This window comes from Ciconia boyciana, chromosome 6, assembly GCF_034638445.1.
Source record: "Ciconia boyciana chromosome 6, ASM3463844v1, whole genome shotgun sequence".
Lineage (NCBI taxonomy): Eukaryota > Metazoa > Chordata > Aves > Ciconiiformes > Ciconiidae > Ciconia > Ciconia boyciana.
The window spans coordinates 59,332,434-59,353,307 of NC_132939.1; the positions used below are offsets into that span (position 1 = coordinate 59,332,434).

The window sequence follows — 20,874 nt, forward strand, 5'->3', positions numbered from 1 at the left end:
GTCACTATGAATGCTTTGATCCGACTCTGGCACAGCTCTAGCTTTCAGAGGTACCGTGACAAACAGAGGAGAACAGAGAATTTTCAAAACATGTACTTCTGGGCATGATGAATATTAGATTACTATGTCATTTGAGTAAAATCTAGTGATGGAGGTTCAGCAGAATTTTAATGCAATTTAAAGAACCTTAAGTTCTTGTACTTTGTCAGGAGAGCAAGAGCAAAGCTTTTACTCTGTGGTATATAAATAAAAACATAGGGCAGTTCTGAACAACTAATTAGCAATTTTGGTAATGTGCTGCTTATAAAATGGTTCCTTGTTTAAAAGACTAATATGATTTTTTGTTGGTGTGTGTTTTTTTTTTTTTCAGCTTGTTTATGAATTTTTCTTAAGGTTTTTAGAATCTCCAGATTTCCAACCTAATATAGCTAAGAAATATATCGATCAGAAGTTTGTATTACAGGTGAGGTAAAAAAAGAATTTTTAACTTCAAGCTCTAAATTATTTTACAATACATTAGAATCAAGTAAAGTGCATCTCTTCTTTTCCCTCTTTGCAGCTTTTAGAGCTCTTTGACAGTGAAGATCCTCGTGAAAGAGATTTTCTTAAAACAACTCTTCACAGAATATATGGGAAATTCTTAGGCCTAAGAGCTTACATCCGGAAACAAATTAATAATATATTTTATAGGTATGTCAGTATCTTTGTATTATGGTGCATGTGGTCAGGGATACAACTAAAAATACTCCCAAGACACTGCTAGCAATTTTTTTAATTCTTAGTAAGTTTATGCCCAATATTGCTACATCTAACAATAATTAATACCAGTCTGGCAGATTTAAATTGGGGTAGTCTTGCACACAGCATAAATTTGGCAGCTGAAATTTGAGTTTGTATGTGGTTCCATAGGTGGTTTGGTATCTTCATCTGTGAGTCTTTTTTTTTTTTTTTTTTCCCCCTCCTTTCTTTTTGGGTAGTCGTATTTGTATTACAGTAGTGCCTTAATAAAACGTAGTTCTTCATAATGCATCCTGCAGAAGTTGGGCTCAAATCGAATCACTGAGAGGTCTGGAATTCCCTTGAGGGAACATATTTACTGCCTTTTCTTTCATCAGAACGGAGATGTACCATTTAAGGGTCATGGAATATTTTTTTAATTGCCATAGAATAAACTGCAGTATTATCCCTGATACAAAAAGTGTAAAGGTGAAAAATTAATCCACTGTATTACCAAAGGTCTTTAGAAGTGTGTTTTTAGTGCCATTATGGCAAGTGTGAATGCAAGATTATGGTGCCTTTTTTTTAGTCTTTTAGTTTTGGTATGCCTTTTTTTTTTTTCCCTACAAATAATGATGTGTTTTACACTCCCTCCATTCTGCTTCCCTTTTTCTCTACAACTGTTGTTGTCATCCCAAAATGAATCTATGATGCGACCCCTTTAAGAAAATAGCAAAAAGCTGCCACATATTCTGTGCCATCTCATGAATGGCACCCAGCAGTACCAGCTGTAGAGGGAGCTTATCTTCCCTGTCTATGGTAACAAGTAAGCCTTTAGAAGAGATACAGAGGGGCTAATTTAAAATAATTAGTAAGCCTTCACTGTTTTGCAGACAGCTGCTCTTGGCTGGATGTGTTGAGATCCAATATGTCCTAAGGAAAAAGTACGGGTGTGTCTTTCAAACAAAGATGTAAACTTTTTTCCCCACACATAGATTTTATTAAATTAATTCCAAAATGCATAATGATGGTACAACAGCATCACAGCATATTATAATGCACTTCTGAACAGTGTTTTTATTTGCCACATCTTGCACTTTACTTTCAGGGATAATGGAAGCAAAGTCTTCAAATACAGATATTTCTGGTACAAGGCTTTTGAAAGGCTAAGAAATGTTCTGGTCATTAGATCAACTTTGTAATAGTTTGAAAACATATTTCTATACAATCTGAAATGTATATGGGAGATTATATAATTTGCACTGTAGAGACTACCTTTCTCGACCAAGTTGGGCAGGGCAAGGGGGGAGGAGTAAACAGAAAACCTCACCTAGTTGTATAATATTTAAGAGCTAGAAGTTGAAACATTTTGCATGCAAATGTAAACTAGTCTTCCTGGATATGAGCACCAGGGAGGAAAGTTGTTTCAACTTCTGTCTCGAATTAGTGGATTGTGCATGATAAGCTCTTAAAGTATGCGTAGAATTTTTCAAAATATTTCCTTTTCTTATACTTTTTCCTGCAAGTCGTCAGTTTGTTACTGTGCTCACCTGAGAAATGTGCAGTCTTTATTTGTCTTTTAGTCACTCAGAATTGCGTGAATTCTGTCCCGATAGTACATTAATCTGATTTTTTTCTAATGTAAAATTTCTAATATAAAAATTATTAAACTGATATGTTCCTGGTAATTCAGTCCAAAGCTTTTTGTATCATTGTCTTTAGTTTTGCTTGGAATTGTTGTCCTGAATTATATGGAAAGGGTCTTTAAGGAGAAAATACAGTCACATGAAATATTCTGGATTAAAAGTAGCTGTTAATATGTGACAAATTTTCAAATAGAAAAATATTTTCTAATGAGTGGAATTATTTTCTCATAAGTGTAAATTTTTATAACTGTTTGCAAAATACCTGAAGTTGTGCATAGAACTTTCTCAATAAATTTACACTCAGGCAATTGGGAAGAAGGGTGGAAAGGTGATGGCCTAGTAAATTACAGGCAATCTATCAAATTTGCTCTATCAAAAGAAAATTCAGGAAAATTTTACTTCCTCTGTTTATTACAGAGCCTTTTGTATGCACAGAAGTCTGTAATGCCAAAGAGCTTTTTAGATTTGTAAGCAGTAACTGTTTGAACACCTTGTGCTTGCATGCGCTATAGAAGGTTGAGTCATGGCATTTGATTATGCCAGATGCTCTTGTGTTATTTTAATATTTAAAACGTTGTTTGCTGTGATCATTTTGCATTATTAAAGTGGCTTGAAATATGATTATTGGAAAAAACTCAAGTGCACGCTGCTCTGTTAAAAGTGGAAGAAAAGAGCAAGCAAGTGTGAACACTGAAAGCAGCTTAATGTGCTATTGATTTGTTTCCACAGTTTCTCTTCCACTGTTTCTGTGTTCTTTTTGCTGAGTGACTAAAACCTGGGAGATCAAGGCTACCTGTAATGTTAGATGGGGATCTTGGTGTTAGAGTTCTATCTCTCTTCAGCAGTAACTGAATAAAACTTTTCATTTATTTAGGTTTATTTATGAAACAGAACATCACAATGGCATAGCAGAATTACTGGAAATACTGGGAAGGTAAGTTGTAGGTTTTGTTTTAATTAAACTCGCTTGGTCTTCAGAGGAGACTTTTAAAATCTAGTTGGGGATTGCAGATTGCTTTGAGACAAGATTAAAATAGCTTCATATCATGTGGCAGAGCTGTAATGAAGAGAAGTTTTGTGTAAGATTGCAGGAGCACAGCAAAAACTTGAACCCAGTGGCAATGTTTTGGGATATGACAATTTTTTAATCTTATTTTTTAAGTCTTATTTTCTAGCTTAGGATCCTTGTAATTAATATTAGTTGTAAAGCAACTACAAATAACATGTAATTAGTTTAAATTTATTCAAAAATTCTTCTAACATCACTAAATGCATAGTGGGTAAGCAAAGGAAGCATAGGTTATGAAACTTCAGAAACCTTTTGTTAATCGCATTATATAGCAAACTTCAGTGATGCACCTGAAAGCCCTTGAAACTAAAATTTTACAACTTAAAGCTGATAGCCTCATCAAAAATAGTGTGTGTTTTATAAACTGATATCTCTAATCCATGTGCAAGCTTTTGTTTTTTTATACATTAATAGTCTTTAAAAGCTTAGTTAGGTTTACTTTATGGTGTTCCCATATTTTTGCACATAAAATTAACAGGTGAGCGAGAGCAAGTTGCTCAGGGTTGTGTCTGGTCAGGCTTTGCATATCTCCAGGGATGGAGACTTCATAACCTCTCTGGGCAACAGGTTCCCATGTTTGACCATGATCACAATAAAAAGGCTTTTTTCTTATGTTTGAATGAAATTTCCTGTTGTTCAATTTGTGCCCATTGCCTCTTGCCCTTTCACTGGTCACCACTGAGAAGAATCTGACTTTGTCTTCTTCACACCGTCCCTTCAGGTATTTGTACACATGGGTAAGATCGCCCCCTGAGCCTTCTCTTCTCCAGGCTAAACAGCGCTCTCAGCCTTTCTTTGTATGTCAGATGCTCAAGCCCCTTCATTATCTTAATGGCACTTTGCTGGACTCCCTCCAGTACGTCCACATCCTTCTTGTTCTGGGGAGCCCAGAACTGGCCCCAGCACTCCAGATGTGTCTTACCGGGGCTGAGCTGAAGTGAAGGATCACCTCCCTCAACCTGCTGGCAATGCTGTTCCTAATGCAGCCCAGAATGCTGTTGAAATTGGAAAGATGTTTTAAAATTTTCTAGGTCTACATGTCTGCCCAGAATAATTATTTAATTTTCAATGAAAGGTTCAATGATTAAAGGAGTTACATATCCATCATTACTTCAACATACTATAATCAAGTAATAGTCATCAAGATATACTGAAGACTGTGTAAAGCTTAAATAGTAGAATATGGAATTAAATCTTCAAAACTGTTGCTTAAGTCACCAGCTTTTTCATTCTTGGTTTTGTTAGATTAGCTTTAAGTGTTACAGATTTAAAAGTTAAGAATTTTTTTTCCTCGGGCTTCCAAATCAAAATTTCTAGTAGCTAAATGAGGCTTCTGAGCTGTAACTGTTCTGTATTGGTTATGCTTCCAATCCGATAAGGAGTTTCACGCAGCATGTTGTTGACACAGAGCTGCTTATGAGTAACAGTTTTCAGTTGGGTTCCTGGGTTTTGACTTGTCAGAAGTAAAGAAGAATTGAACTTCATGCTGAAGTAGTGGATTTCATTCTTTTCCTTTGCTACGTGCTACATAATACTGGACAAATGAACACTTCCAGTAGGAACTACTAATATGGTTATGTTTTTTCTGATGATCATCTCTTGACAGGATTGCAGAATTTCTTCACACTCAATCAAGGCCAAGCTTGCCCTACAATTCTGTTTCTCTTTGTGGTTAACAACCCTTAAAACATCTTGGAGAAACTTTTTTTTTTTTAAAGGAAGTTAATCTACTTTTGTCGAGTATGTGGAAGTTGTGGCAAGAACATGATAGAAATGTTAATGTAGAAATGGGGGTTTGATATTATGCACTGAGAGACTTCAGGAGGAATAACCTCGTATCCTCAAAACAGTTGTGCAGTCATTACTAGTGAAAATTATTTTAAGCATGTGCAGTAAGGGTGAGCAAGTGTTTGTTTAATTCTGGGACATCATCTGATTTCTGAGATCTGAAATACATGTAACTTTGAATTTTTTAATGTGTTTTCTTTTAGGATAAGTTTTTGGCAGGTTCCTTTTGCCTGGTGCCTTCTGTCCTTGTTTAGTGAAGAGAAAAGCATTAGAATGAATAAAATAGGATTTAAAATAGTAAATGGGCAATAGGATTCTGGATGTTTTAACTGATGTTAATGCTAGCAAAGTGAGTGAACACAAAACACTGTCTAGTACTATGTTTTTAGGTAAAGGTGCCATTGGCCCAGTATTGAGCCACATCTGCACTCACCTGGAACTGGGTTGTCATCTGTTGAGATGCTGTTTGGTTATATGCTAGATTCTTGCAGAAATAGTAATATTTTGGCAAAAGTCATGTTTTGACTTGTTTGCTGTCCTGGATTGATCTTTTCTACATCCAGTCTCTGGTTCATTCTTTAATTCCATGAAGAAGCTGGGAGAAAAATGTATTCAAAGCTTTGATGATAGTGAATAGTTCATAGTGAAAGCTGGAATCTGAAGTGTAGGTATAGTCATATATGTTGCTTGGAAGAAGAATTTGGGACCTGAGAGACTTGGATGAGGGATGGGCAGAGGTTGATTTGACTATTCTATTAATTTGTAATCTTTAGAGAACTGGATCAAAAATTAAATAGCCTCTGGTGCATGCTTAATTTACATATTTTTCTGTTGCATCTTGTTCTGCAGGAGATGGCAAAAAAAACATGTGATGAAAACAAGGGTTTTGGTGTATCTCTACAGTAGTGCAGATTTTGCATACTTACTGATTTTTATTTTTAAATTTGTTTCCCTGGCAGCATAATTAATGGATTTGCCTTACCATTAAAAGAAGAGCACAAAATATTCCTATTGAAGGTTTTGTTACCATTGCACAAAGTGAAATCACTCAGTGTCTACCATCCACAGGTAAGATTTGTTTGGCGCTTTTCATACTAGTGTTAAAGTAAATTTGCCTAGAGAGGTCAGGGGGAGTCTAGTCATTCTGACGTGGATTCTGTTCTAGGTGCCAACATTTCCCTGCTAAGTGCCCTCGGGGAAATTATTTAATGTATGTACCTATAATGCTTCACTTGTTGAGGGGGAAAAAAAATATATATGTGTGTGTATAAATAAATAAATACCTTTTTTAAAAGCACTGTAGTGTTTACAGATGAAATGCATGAAGTAGTTGATTAATGTGAGAGTTCTTGATGTTTATCCACACACAGAATTTTTTGTTTATCTTGTCCTTGCCTGTAATGTTTAGACATACATAAATTGCAGAAAAGTATGGTTTTAATGAATGTCATCTATAAACAGCTTTTTCTAAACTACATGGAGAATTTCAGCTGAATTCAGTTTCTTACAACTGTTGATGTTTTGAAAGGAATCGGGCATTTACTAGGACATCATTATTTAATTCAATAGAACTGTTTAAAAGTACACAGGGAAAAAAGGGGACATCTGAGTTGTATCATGCTTTTAAACCAACTGTATCTTTTCTGTGCTGAGTTGTAGTTCCATTCAGAATTCCTAGAGGAGTGGGAAATCATATAGTGTTAGAGAAAACACAGTATTATTGTCATATGCTGAAATTTTCTCTGCGAGAAGTTGTTACACAGCTTTGTTTTTATAATTTGAAAGGTCAACATTTTCTATGTTAAGTTCAAGTACTCCAAGTTTTAAGTACCATTTCTTCAAACACAATTACTAACAACTTGTATTTTTAAGAACACCATTTGTATAATTACAATTCTCTAGCAATTAGAGATGCTTATAAGCATTTTCTTTGGATCTTGCCTACTGGGGCTCACATTGGTTCCTGTTGAAGTAGTAGGCTAGAGTGGCTCCCATTTCCAGAGATATTTTACTTTTTTTCTAATGCTGTGAACATAACCTGTTGGGGTGTGGCCAGTCAGACCTTTCTCTCAACTAGTGCAGACACTGATTGCCACCTTTTCTTCTACCTACCTGAGTTGGATTGGTCTTTATCTATTCCCCTTACTTCACAAACTAATTCTCCAAAACCTTCAGGTGATTTGCATTTCTCATTACTGTCAGTAAAAAGAAGATAGTGACATAGGGATGACTGTCTTACATGTCCTACTGAATGAAATGGGAAGGCATTTCAAGTGAGCTTAGTGTGCGAAACACCGGAGTAAAACCACAAAAATTCACATTGAAACAGTGGCAGATATTCAGAAGGATTTGCTGCAAATCCAGATACACATGAAGAAAGCTAATTTCTATATTCAATTCAAATTTACTTTAGAATAGTGGAGAACACTAGATGTAATAATCTCTGTACATTCCTCAAATTACCTAGGGACATTCTTGGTAGCAATCATCAAAAAGAGGAAAGCACTTGGGCTCATCAGCTGAACTTCCATAAATGGAGAGACATTAGAAAAATGGTTAAACAGTTCATGAGGCATGCAGTGGTCCTCCCATTTACTTTGGGACGATTGGCCTGTTGAGTGAAAGGGATGTAATAGTTGACCATTTAGGCACAGACACACAGTCTCATTCTCAGAACTGAAGTTGGTAAATACTGTAATTCAGCCTCAGCTTGCATCAGCTTTACATTGATATGCATAGTTGTAATTAGTTCTCTATATATAGAAAATCCTAAGATTTACAACTGTTCAATGCATTTTTAACTAACTTAAGTATTTTCTATTTCATAACCTATTAAATCAGCATGGGACATCAAAATGTTAGTGAGTGGAAAGCACTTTAGAGGACAAGATTGTGATTTTTAAATCCTATGTTTGAAAAGGTGAAGTGTGCTGAAATGTAAAGTACTAGGTCTAAAAAGAAAAACATCAGATTATGTGCTTGTCTATATTATAACCCAGAAAAAAGTGAGGACAGACTTGGAAGGGTTGGGAAAAATTGGTAAAGCGTATTTACCCTTTTGTTGTTTAAATTGTCTGCCAAATAATTTTTGTAAAATTACAGGAAAAACTGTTGTGCTTTTATTTGAATTCAGTAGTGTTCTCCACTACACTAGTGATTTCAAAGTGTGTTCAGTTTCACAGTGAGTGTTAATAAAAATCTTTTTCTTTTACTGTAGCTGGCATACTGTGTAGTTCAATTTTTAGAAAAGGACAGCACGCTTACAGAACCCGTAAGTTTATCTTGCTATTATATATTTTGGAATTTTAATATCCCTTTCATCTGTAGACTGTTTAAGGAGCTTTTGGGAACAAAGTATTGATAAGTCATTGTTTTTGTTAGGAAGACTCAAATATTTAACCATTTTGATCTATCAAATTCAGTTTTTCCAACAGTTGTTTGGCATGTCCAAAATGAATTAAAAAAACATTAAGAGCATACCTCTTACAAACAGACCAGAGTTTATTCTGCGTATTTTGTTCTGACTGACTGGATATGAGATGGTTGATCCAGAAGCAGTTTAGTCAGCAATTAACTTGCCTGAACTGTGCTCTTTTGAGAGACTGATGTTATGATGGAACACAGATTTCTGGCACATGGAGCTACCAACTGATGCAAGGCTTTTTGAGTCAGATCCTGTTCATGTCTACCAACTTTGGACCATAGACAAAACCAGACTTTGGTCTGGCTGCACATAATTGCATAGATGAATACTTTTAATTGTCCTTGATAGTATATAGTGTTTTGCGTCACTACACCCAGTATTAAGTAGGTGAGAACTAATAAGTTTAATCACCAAGTAGCAATCAGTAAAATGATGGCTACTAACAAAAGTGCACATTATTAGTTTATAACCAGTTCTGTTGTAAGATGGAAACTGGGATTCTTGAAACAAATGAAGTATGCAGCTTAGCAAGAACTCTTTTCTACTTGGAGTTTTTAGTATTTGTCAGGATATCAAATCTCAGACGTTCTGTCATTCGTGCTGTATGAGATCTTGAAATCTTAGCTTTCTTCCAGACATCAGCTAGGATGTTACATATTTCCTAGTACAAATCTGAACTAAAACGTATCCAAGTCTGTTTCCCTTTTTGATCCAAATTAGTACATGATTACAACATTCTTTAAAAACTTAGCACATGCATCACTGAAGTACTAAGTTCCCCTTCAAAAATTCTGGTCATTACAAAATAAAACTCTTCGTTTCCCCTTATAATTGTCTTATGAGACTTTTTGACATCTTATTAAAAAAATCTGCATAAATTTCCAAAAGCTTCCTTGAGGACATAGTGTCTGCTTTCATGATTAAATAATACATATATGAAAGATGCACTGATTTCTCACTGAGTTATCTCATCAGTGATGATATTAAATATTGCTTATAGTTTTTAAATATAAAAAGGTGCACTTCTATAAAAATGTCCTCCATTTCAGAAAACAACAGAAGAGACTGCTTTTTTTCCTACATGAGAGAAAAAAATTGTTGTCTGAGGGAAAAGCTAATGGATTGTTGCAACTTTTAAACTATATAAAAAGACAAATATAAACCTTATTTTAGAAGAGTTTTTCAAGTCTGTACTGTTTGCGGGGGGGCGTTGTCCAGTTCTACATCTAGGACTAGACAGGCACCGCCATATTTTTGTTCTTTATGTGGCTTTTTAATTTTTAACCACAAAACAAAAGCATTTATAAAGTTACATATTCAAGGTTTATTAATTTCTCATCAAAAATATCTAAATATAGGATTGAGTGCTATGCCAGTCATTTTAAAATATTTAACATGGTTTAAATATCCTTTGAAGGAAGATGTCGTCTTATTTGAATATTGTTTGTCACCAAATTGCGACAGATGGAAAACAGTTTTTATAGTTTAAAAAAAACCCAAACAAACTTAAATTTTAAAATCTTACACTTTGGTTTGAAAAATGACGTCTTTGGGGAAAAAAATCATCATCCTTTCATAACAAAAACATTTGTGTCTACTCGCATTTTCCTTAAATGAGAAATTATTCCTTCAATATAACTTTGTGTATATTTGAAGATTCTTGATAAATTATGATGTAATTCATAACTCCACTAACAAACACAATGTCTAAATATAACTGCTAAACTAGTATCACTTTTCAGACTTAAATTCTTCTACTTATATATTCAATAGATGAGAGAGTTTGTTTTTCAATTAGGCTTCAGAAACATTTCCCACAGATGTATAGACTCTTTCTGAAGAGTTGTGGGCCAACTGGCAGATGATTTCCTTTTGTGTCACGTTTTTACGGATCCCTTAGTTGTCTCCCCGCCTTTCTCCCACCTATCTTTTGCGTGTTTATGGTTTGCTAGGCAAAAACTGCTTCAGCAAGCTGAGTAAATAATTTAATAATCACGAAGAAAGTTAAGACTGATTATAGTAATATTGTCAATTAAATACAACTTGACACTTAAGAGCAACATGGCTAGAGTAGTTGGTCACCTGTCAATTTGGGTATTTATAGTAAATTTTTTCTTAAAACATGATAGAACTCAATTTCTTGAGCTTTGGAGTATGCCTCCAAGAAATTAGAGATTGAAAGCTGCTATCACTTAAGTGGCAGATAACTTTCCCCATAGTATCGTAGCAAATTTGCACTTTTATTTGTTGATGATGATCATGTTAAGTTAGATGTCAGGTTACTTTCTCTAGTCTTTTGATGATTATTTTTGAACATGTCTTTTAACTGTATAACTTTTTTTTTCTGAAGAAGTGTTTTTAGACCTATTAACAGTTATTTCTGTGACACTGAACCAGATCTGATCACTGCTGTCACATGGGACAAGAAACCTGAGTTTTGTGTTCTGTTTAAAATATCAGACTACTTAATGAGATACAATTTAGTGCAAGGTAAAGTCAAATTATCGTGAAGATTATGTTCACTTTGTCTCTACAGGTTGTAATGGCACTGCTGAAATACTGGCCAAAGACTCACAGTCCAAAAGAAGTCATGTTTTTAAATGAACTAGAAGAAATTTTAGATGTCATTGAACCATCTGAATTTGTAAAAGTTATGGAGCCTCTTTTCAGACAGCTAGCCAAATGTGTGTCCAGTCCACACTTTCAGGTCTGTACTTAATGAATGTACAGTAATATGAGGATTTTGTAAAGCAGACTTGTATAATAGTATTACCTACTATTATTCACCGTAATGAATTTCATTTGTTGCAAAAAAAGTGTTCAGTTCTATGTCAAATTTTAAGCATCCAAATGTTTATTGTTTCTTTCCAAGAGTGTGGTATGTGCATTCATATTGGGAGATTCACTTCCGTGTTATGCTTAACATTAAAGCTTAAAAGCTCACTGTTTTCAGAAGTACCTGAACCCTTTCAGTACATACTGTTTGTGTTTCACTGCTTGTAATAGAGTTCTACAAGTACTCTTTCTTTGGGAAAACATTTCTTTGCTTGAATTGCAGAGTTCATACGTTCTAGTTTGAATCATGTCCCTATAAAGGAAAAAGCACTTTTTCCATCTCGTTCCATCAGCTCTGATTCCCATTTGCACTAGAAAAATCCAAATCTAAGTTGCAACTTTTCGTACCTTTCCCTTATATTTGCCCAATGTTTCAATTATTTGCTCTTTAAGAGGTTGTCTGAAGAAGTGTTCCTTTTTTTCATGTCGTCTTAGGTTGCGGAGCGAGCATTATACTACTGGAATAATGAATACATTATGAGTTTAATTAGTGACAATGCAGCAAAGATTTTACCCATCATGTTTCCATCCTTGTACCGGAATTCAAAGACACATTGGAACAAGTAAGAAACACTCGTAGAAATAAAATTCTGCTCCTTCACTTATGTCTAGTTTTAGGCTTAAAAGTGGTTCACATCTTTGAGTTGCTAGTTTTAACAGTGTTGAGCTGTTTATTCTGTGATATTAAAGTTGCTGGATAAGGAGACTACTGTTGTCAGAATTTTTAGGAAAAATTAAGAATTGAGGAAGAAAGTTTTTCCTTTTTTCATTAAACAAGAAACAGTGTTTTAGTGCATCTAATCCATGACGTATTTTTATTAATATGAAGCAAATTTGGCATTAATCTGTAGTTCAGATACTTCTAAAGACTAACTTTGATTTCTGATCTCTAACTGCTTTGCTGATTTGCATTTCTTCTGCATTCTAGTGGAATATGTTGTAGAGCAGGTCACTTTTTCCTTTCCTTCCCCTCCCACCCCCTTTTTGTTTATTGTTTTCTTTCTCCATTGACTATTTTCACTTTTTTCCCCACAATAACATAGTACTTACGCATGAAAACAGTCCTGGTCAGCTCCTTTCTGCAGCTGTTCCATTGTATAGTGCCTCTTTGTTTGAGCTATTGTGCAACTGCTGGGATGGTGAAAGTATCAGTCTAGTGCTGGCCATGAATTGAGGACTGCTGGTGGGTTGGCCAAGAATGTGTGATCAGTCTGCCACTAGACACAGGAAAAGAAATGGAAGATAAAGTGATGTTAGTGATTGGTTACTGTCCCTGGATGTAAGCAGTAACAAATAACATACTCATTAATAAAATTCTGATTCAGTGATGCAACTGTACATAGTAAATGTGAATTGCTGTCGGTTGTTTTTTGTGGCTTTCAAGGCCATGCATTCATTTTATGCTGCGCAGAAGTCGTGCTACCCAGCACCGCTGCACTCTTATTTGTAACTCTACATGTATGATACAAACTAATCATTTAACTGATTGCTTTTTTGGATTTAGTGATCAGCAATAGATTACAGACTGGAACTGTAAATTCCAGTCATAAATAGCATGACATAAAGCAGATTATTTTTGTTTAATTTTTCTGATGTTTTCCACTTCGCTTTGCTAACACTTTTCTAAAGAGTCCTGGCATAATTGTGTTGAAGTGAGTGTTGTTGCTGTGTGGCAGTTTTCAAAATGAATGTTGTCTTTTCTAGGCTACTTTTAATCACTAACTTTTTTTTCTTGAATTTGTCAGTTGGCAGTAAGTTACTTATATCCAGATCTTTACTGTCATCTTGCATTTTCTCTAATAACCCTAATTTGATTAGTGTCAGCTACTAAATTTCAAAACTGGTCCTGTATTGATACACGTAGTATTAAAAATGAAGTTCAAACACTGAAAGTGTAAGTGATGAGTAGTACTATGGAGTAAGAAAACTGCATTTGAAATTGGTAATTTTAGTACTTTAGTACACCACCTCCCAGAGAGGTGGTGGAGTCACCATCCCTGGAGGAGTTCAAAAAACATGTATATGTGGCACTTCAGGACATGGTTTAGTAGACATGGAGGTGTTGGGTTGAGGGTTGGACTAGCTGATCCTAGCGATCTCTTCCAACCTTAATGATTTTATTATTCTATTCTATGATTCTACTTGTATTAGCCCTTTTGAGGGTAAACTGAAACTTCCACTAACTAGTTTTGTTTCCACTTATTCTGAAATGATGTAATTTTCCAGTTATGTAGGCTATTGGCTACTGTTGACCAGAAAAAATAGATTTCAAAGTTTAAAGTACTCTGAGTTTCAACCAGAAGTTTTACTTATAGGACAATACATGGCTTGATATACAATGCTCTGAAACTCTTCATGGAGATGAACCAAAAACTGTTCGATGACTGCACACAGCAATTTAAAGCAGAAAAACTGAAGTAAGTTTTCATGTCAGTGTGTCTGTCTGTTCTTGAATAATTTGTTCAGAGTGCTTTAGCTCTGAAAAACTACTGTGTTTTTAGTGGGAAGTTGTGCCCATCTGATTACAGTTACAACAGTCTCAAAACTGATTTGGTGAAACTTCTCATTATATATGAATTGTAAAATCTTCCTAAGAATAGGATGCTTCATGTAGTCTTTGGCCTAATACTGCTGGGGGTGTCACCATCTCCCTAAAAAAATTTTTTTTTGAGGGACACTGCTAATTGGGGAGCCCAGTATAAAAGATCTGTTAAACAGTTTAGTTTACATCCTATGTTTATTTTAGCATGCTTTATTTACCCAGTGTTATTTTCTTTCATGTTGTTCCTCAGTTCTTCCCAAAACACTTTTCCAGTATGTTTCAGCATTGCACTGTGTGAGCACATGTGCATGTTTTTCTAAAAAATTACCTGAAATACAGTTGTTACTCTGTTGTAATACAGGGCATTCGTACATTATTTGCCAGAAAAATCCTGCTGAGTTTAGTATATTCTTGCATAGGCCAGTGAACAGAGCAGGGATTTGGAAGCTAGAATTTGTCTGCTTTATATCAAAAAATGCAGATAACTTTTATGAAGTCACTTATCTTCTGTTCCTTTATTTCAAATTTTGTTAAATAGACATAAATTTGAATATTCAGTGTATTATAAAGCCTACTAATGTGAGATCGAGAAGTCAAAAGTATTAATGGTTTGGCTCTTATTTTAGGGGCTAGGGAGCATAGTTAGAAAGTGGGTACTGAAAATACCTGGATTTGAATTTTATTTTTAATTTTGAAGTGAACAGGGGTTCCTTCAAGTAGTGGTTCAGATTATACACCTATTTTAAACCAATATACTGGAAGTAGTACAAATTCTTAATGTAGATTGATTTGTCCAAGTTTTGAAGTTCCTTATTACAATTTAAGTAGAAATGAGCTTCTGGTATAACAAATTTTTAAGAGATGTGTGTGTTCATAGATAACAAAATGTGAATATTTGCTGCTTTTAAAAAGATTATGTAAGTCTCTCTTCCTTTACAGCAAATAAGTAGAATCCCTTTTAAATGGGAAAGCAATCTTTTCTTCTCTGTTTTTTTGGGGCTTTTTGGGTGGCGTTTTGAGTGTGAACTAAGGCAGGAAGAGTGAGTGACATAATAGCAAAATGAAACAAAAAAATCCCCCACCACACAAGACATTAAAAAGGGGTGGTTAAAGAGTTCTTCCAGCCCAACCCAAACTTAACTTAATTGAGAGTTGGAGGCAAATTGTGTATGTGCTTGAATATAACTGCTTTATATATATATATATATATATATATATATATATATGTATATATATATTTGGATCATCTGCTCTGTCCATTGAAGCCTGAGAGCATTTTTAGCACTCTTAAGCTCAAAGCCCTTTTAAACTCTACCACCTTTCAAAGACAAGTGTTGGTTCTAATCTCTGCAATAAGTTGTTTGTCTGTAAGAAAGAAAGAAGCCCCCTAGATTTTACCATTTTGAATTACATTAGGCATAAGGAAACAAACCTTTCCTACTTTAATTAAAAAAAAAAAAAAGGGCGTCCCATGTCATCTCTCTTGGCTTGTGACTCCCTTGAACGAGTGTGTGTGTGTTGGGTACTTCTCTGGTAGTGTTCAATTCAAAATGTCTCTGGGCCTTTTCCTTTATTACCTGAAGCCATTGGGCTGACAGCAAGAATCTCTGCCCTTTTTTATGGTCAGATATTAGCTTCTTATGTTTCAATATAGAATTCAAATACTATAAAGTTAAAACACAAATGTGCTTTCAACATAGATCAAGACTACTTTCTGTTTTAATTTTAACTCTTTTAACAATGTACAGTTATTGAAGATAAACTGGTATCAGCCAGTTTGTTGCTTTCATGAGAAAATAGAAGTTTTTTCCCTTTTAATGTTGCTTTGAGATCATAGGGTATTGATAATAATGTAAATTATCCTCTCAACAGTAAGTGATATTTTGGGCCATAGGCTGAAAGAGGCATAGCTAAATAATTTATTCTGTTGAATTCTTCTAGTTAATTTCTTCATGTTTAAGAAAGTATACTAAGTTGTGATGCAGGATTCACCAAGGTTCTTTTGCCATTTTTGCTTCTAATTTTTTTTTGTTTCAGAGAGAAGCTAAAATTGAAGGAACGGGAAGAAGCATGGGTTAAAATAGAAAATCTAGCCAAATCAAATCCCCAGGTACTTAGAAAAGATTAACATGTTCATGTTTAAATACTTTAGTTTTGTTAAACATCAGTGGGGGAAACAGGTCTGACTGATCATGGAAATAAAGCAATTTCACTAATTGTATTATGAAAGATATACAATAAAAGTACTTTTAAAATTTGTAACCTTTCTCTTGTGCAAGTAATTATTTAAAAAAAATTCTGAAAAGTATGATATGAAGTACTTTTTCCTTTTCTTATAATAGGAGACATACTGTATTGCGGTTTGAAAAGTTATTGTGCAAAATTATGGAAAATATAGAGATGCCATAATTGGTTTCTCTTGAAAAGCTGTTTTGCAAACAATATATTACAAAAGAGATCTTTCTGCAAACTGTGAGTTATGACTGGTCAGTTTTCCTCTGTGTCAAATGGATTAAAGTAATATTGTACGTTCTTGTCTGCTGCATTTGTTCTCATACCTGCATTGGGCCGGTCTTCTGGTGAACCTGCACCTCAGGTTCTTACTAAAAGGAAAACATCCTGTCAGGCCTTACTTGATGTAACTGAAATTTTGATAAACAAAGGTCCTTTAGACTATTCATTATGTTTTGAAATTATGGGAGAAGGGGATGGTTTGGCTTGGGGTTGTTTTTTTCCCCCTACTTAATTTGCTTGGAGAATGCTGCCAGGTTTCCTTTATCTTAATCATACTGATTGCTGCTATGGGCAAAAAAACCTCAAACTTTTCAGTTACTTTGTAGCCAGAATTTTACCATACTGCAGCAAGAAACTTACTGTACTGTATCTTTCCAACATCATCTAGCTGACTTTAAAGTGGTGGAAGATGGAGTAATGGTACTCTATAAACAGAAGTGGGACACTTTATGATCTCAATGCTATTCTAAAACAGAAAGTATGTGGTCATCTTTTTTCTAAGAAGGAGGAATTTCATAATTTTTTTTCCTTTTGTGGCATTTCTCGGGAACAACTACTAAACTGCTCAAATGAAATTTGTTAAAATTAAGCAAAATGTCATCTGACAACAGATCAGTTAAATTAATCAAAAAAGAACCATTTGTATGAAAGCAGCAATTGACTTTCAGTGACAAAACATTCCTCTAATCAGATAAGCCATACAAAAGCCTTGCTTGAAGAGTACTTGATATACGTGGTCATTTGCTATCACAATTGATGAACTATTGCATGTCTGCCTAAATAAGGGGATTGACTTGTAGTAGTAAAATTTAGAGTTCTACAGTGTAAATTTCCTTTTCTTCCCAAGTAATTTTTTGTAACTGTACATTTTCTGGAACTGGTGAACACAACCTGTATACAGTATATTCTGCATAGGATGCTCAAAGAAGGCTAATAATTGGAAGCAATTTAAAATAATTATTAATTTGAACACTGAGTGCTCAACTGAATTGACGTAAGGATATAAATGCTTTTAGCACTCTATATAATGGATTTTTAAGTTTGGTTTTTTTTTCCTGGAATTTCTATTAACTTTTGAATTTGTCTAATTACTGACTTCTTGTTGTTCAGAGCTATTCCTGACTCTGCATGACACAAGAATACATTTTAAGATTTTAGATCATTGTAATTATATTCGTTAAATCCTTGCTGTCAGGTCTTTTCTATTTTGACTCATCTGCATTAAGTTATTGGTGCACTCAGATACTAAAATATTTATGAGGAAAAATGGATGAAAAAGTGTGTATGTGTGTGTGTAAAGGAGTTTTGATTTCAAGACCACATACACCTCATCTGAATTAAAATAGAATTTAAAATACTGAGATTGCTATACAGTAATCTTTAGATACTATACAAGTTTTTCTACAAGATGTTTTTTTATTCCCAAAAGACTTTCATAGCTGTTTTACTTTCTCAACACAGGAAAGTTTAATATTTTGTTTTGAAATTATTTTAAATGTATATTAACCATATTTAGCCTTTTAACAGTGTATTTTCTCTTCCAACACAAAATTGCACCAGAAAGTAAAATCACTGTGTTTGGATTGCTACACTGTTCACTGACAATTCAGATAAATGATTGCCAAAGTAGATATTCAACAGTGGCAAAGTCTGAATATTTTAAAATTCAGTCTCAGATAGCCAAAGCATGTCTTTTGTATTCTGACTGTATTTTTCAACAGGACACTTCTGCCAAGTCAAAGTATTGGAGTTCCATTTTAAAATTTATTAACTTGGTGCCTGGAAGCATAAGATAGTGAAGCTAATCTCAAATAACTAATCATAGCATTCAAATGCTCAAATACACTCTTAGTATTTAGGTATTACTACTAAAAATTATTATTTTAACACTTTGCGTTTTATTAGTACCCAACATACAGTGACACGAGTTTGCTGAACAGTCCTGTTGCAATGGAAACAGATGGGCCTTTAATTGAAGATTTGCAGATGCTGAAAAAGACAGTGAAAGAGGAGGCTTGTCAGGTAAAGCCATGTGAAGATAACAAAGTACTCTGAATTATTAATTGGGTTTTTTTAAGCTACTCTGAATCCTAGACATAAACTTGAGTTGTATTTTCAGCCCTGTAACTATTTGTCCTACAGTAATAAAACTTCATTAGACCTGCTACTTTTAAGTGCTACTGTAGTAGTCAGGAATACAGTGTTGTATTTCTAATGTCTGTGAATCTGCTGTATGGTCTCTTTTGACATTTCTTGTACAGAAACTTTCATTTTCTTTTCACTTAGAAATAGTTTTCTCATGATGGGAACAATGATTATGCTTTAAGGATAGTTAAAAATACGGCTAAAATCTACCACATCATGTTCTATTCTCTAAGTAACAGTTTTGGTTTTTCATAAGGAAAACTTGCATAAAATATAGTCAGATTCTAGTGATGACATTTTTGTTTGTTTGTTATTCAGAGCTTTCTTGGTGGCTAAAGCTACTATGTTTTGAAAAAATGTGTAAAGTGTGCATTTGTCTTGCCCACTCATGGGTCGTCGTCTTCAGTCCACCATCTGTCATGTTCCATTACCTACTGCAGGGCAAGGACTCTCAAGGTCATTCCAGTCTTTTTGGTTTTAGCTAATGCTTAGTGATCTTCAGGTATTTTTAATTTAACTTCAGCTAAGTGGAACCGGAATCCTGACATTCAAACTAGAGATTGAAACTTGGAGCTGATGGAAAATGGAGAGGTGCCAGGGAGCATTGCAGTATCACTAAGATGTCTGGTAGGAGTATCAGTAATATGAATATCTCTAAATCCAGCAAAGTTTAAGACCAGAGAACTGATCTGGAGCTGAAAAACTGGTTGAGATTGGAGATTGCTTCAAATTAACAGACTATGTATCAAACAAGAAATTTAATAAAAATAAGGATATGGTCAACCTAACCTCCTATGTTACTTTCTTAAAATTCCAGTGTCATTATCCTGCAAGATTATATTTTATTTATTATGTGTACTATGGCATTTTGGATGAAGGTTGAAATCAAAAGAAATGCTGGAATGCCTCCAAGACATGCTCAGTGATTGCTGTTTTTTAAACACTTATCTCTGTAGTGGAACCCTATGCATTACAAGTAAATCTTGGCGGTTGAGTTACATGCCTGTCCAGGGCAATGAATGAGGGTAGCGTTCCCCTGAATGGGAATGCTGGTTAGTGCTAGTCTGTGAGGAGCACTGGGCTTATTAAAGTTTCTAAACCTCTGCCTTTGGTCAGACCTTGGATAGCTTACCCAGGCCCACATGATGGGGAGAGGGGCCTCCTTTCACTAGCTCCAGAGCCTAGAACCAGTTCTGGTGGAGTAAGGTACATATAAGAATATTGAAAAAAGCGAGTACTGCTTAATCTTAGAATTGTGTTGATGGTAATGTCCATCTTTTACTATGCTATCTCCTAGTGCATAACCATTTTCTCAAGATTTATGAGACCATGGTTCACTTTCTGTGCTGGCCAGAGGGAATTAAAACTCATACCTCCTAACTCTCAGTGCTCTAACATCAGTTCTAGAAGAAAAGCAGCCAAAGTATGACTAATACTAATAGTTGGGACAAGCAGTTAAGAACAAAGTTCCCAGTCCCAGCTGCTGGAAGTGTTTGGGGATTTGGGCCATTATTACACAGTATAAAATGCACAAACAGTAATGGCAGCCCAAACTAAAACCAAGGACTCCACCTAGGTCTTACCTTCTTTTCTAGAAAGAATTCAACTTCAGGAGCTATAATGTTGGGGCTATATACAGCTTCATTGATAACATTCCAGCTGGAAAATTAGTGCTTTGCATTCCTATGGATGAGCTTGATTTCCCCCTGCCCCAATTGTTAGAAGGGGTGGGGATTAAAAAAGTGACACTAATGGAAAAGAAACAAATTTGTAAACTAAATAAAATTCTGAAACTTGGGTTGGAACTGTTTAAGCATTCTTTAGCCATCTCTCCAAGTGCATGGTTTCCTGCTTTTTCTTGCTCAGAAAGTGTGCAAGAAGTAAATGATATGATCAGAAGGTTATAAGCCTGTTTTTCAAAGATAAAGGTCCTGTCCTAGCAGAGCTAATAGAACAGTTTGAAACAGGAATTCTTATTATTAGAAAAACTTACAGAAATCTGTGGGAATTATAAAGCTTGCAAGAGGATTGGTAAGTCTGGGTCACCAGGCAGGAAAAGGATTGATTAAGGATTAGGGTATTGCAGAAGGAAAGCTAGGTAGCATTCTTGCATCAGTCTTTGAGAGGACACTGGAAAGACAGTTATGTATCCCTTTTTATCAATTAAAAAAAAAGGGGGGGGGGCAAGTCAAAA

The 20,874-nt window shown here is 34.8% G+C and overlaps 1 protein-coding gene across 3 annotated transcripts in view; it reads left to right on the top strand.

The window, feature by feature from the left end:
* The window catches only part of PPP2R5C (protein phosphatase 2 regulatory subunit B'gamma), an 82,862-nt gene that overhangs the window by 58,470 nt on the left and 3,518 nt on the right, over positions 1-20,874 (top strand). For 2 of the 3 annotated variants that reach the window (XM_072864394.1, XM_072864396.1), the window contains 10 exons: positions 371-463; positions 560-690; positions 3,238-3,297; positions 6,180-6,288; positions 8,438-8,491; positions 11,181-11,351; positions 11,915-12,042; positions 13,795-13,896; positions 16,059-16,131; positions 18,441-18,557. In XM_072864394.1, the coding sequence (XP_072720495.1) occupies positions 371-463; positions 560-690; positions 3,238-3,297; positions 6,180-6,288; positions 8,438-8,491; positions 11,181-11,351; positions 11,915-12,042; positions 13,795-13,896; positions 16,059-16,131; positions 18,441-18,557 (1,038 nt within the window). The remainder of the gene's footprint in view (positions 1-370; positions 464-559; positions 691-3,237; positions 3,298-6,179; positions 6,289-8,437; positions 8,492-11,180; positions 11,352-11,914; positions 12,043-13,794; positions 13,897-16,058; positions 16,132-18,440; positions 18,558-20,874) is intronic. The other variant, XM_072864395.1, reaches the window with a different exon arrangement.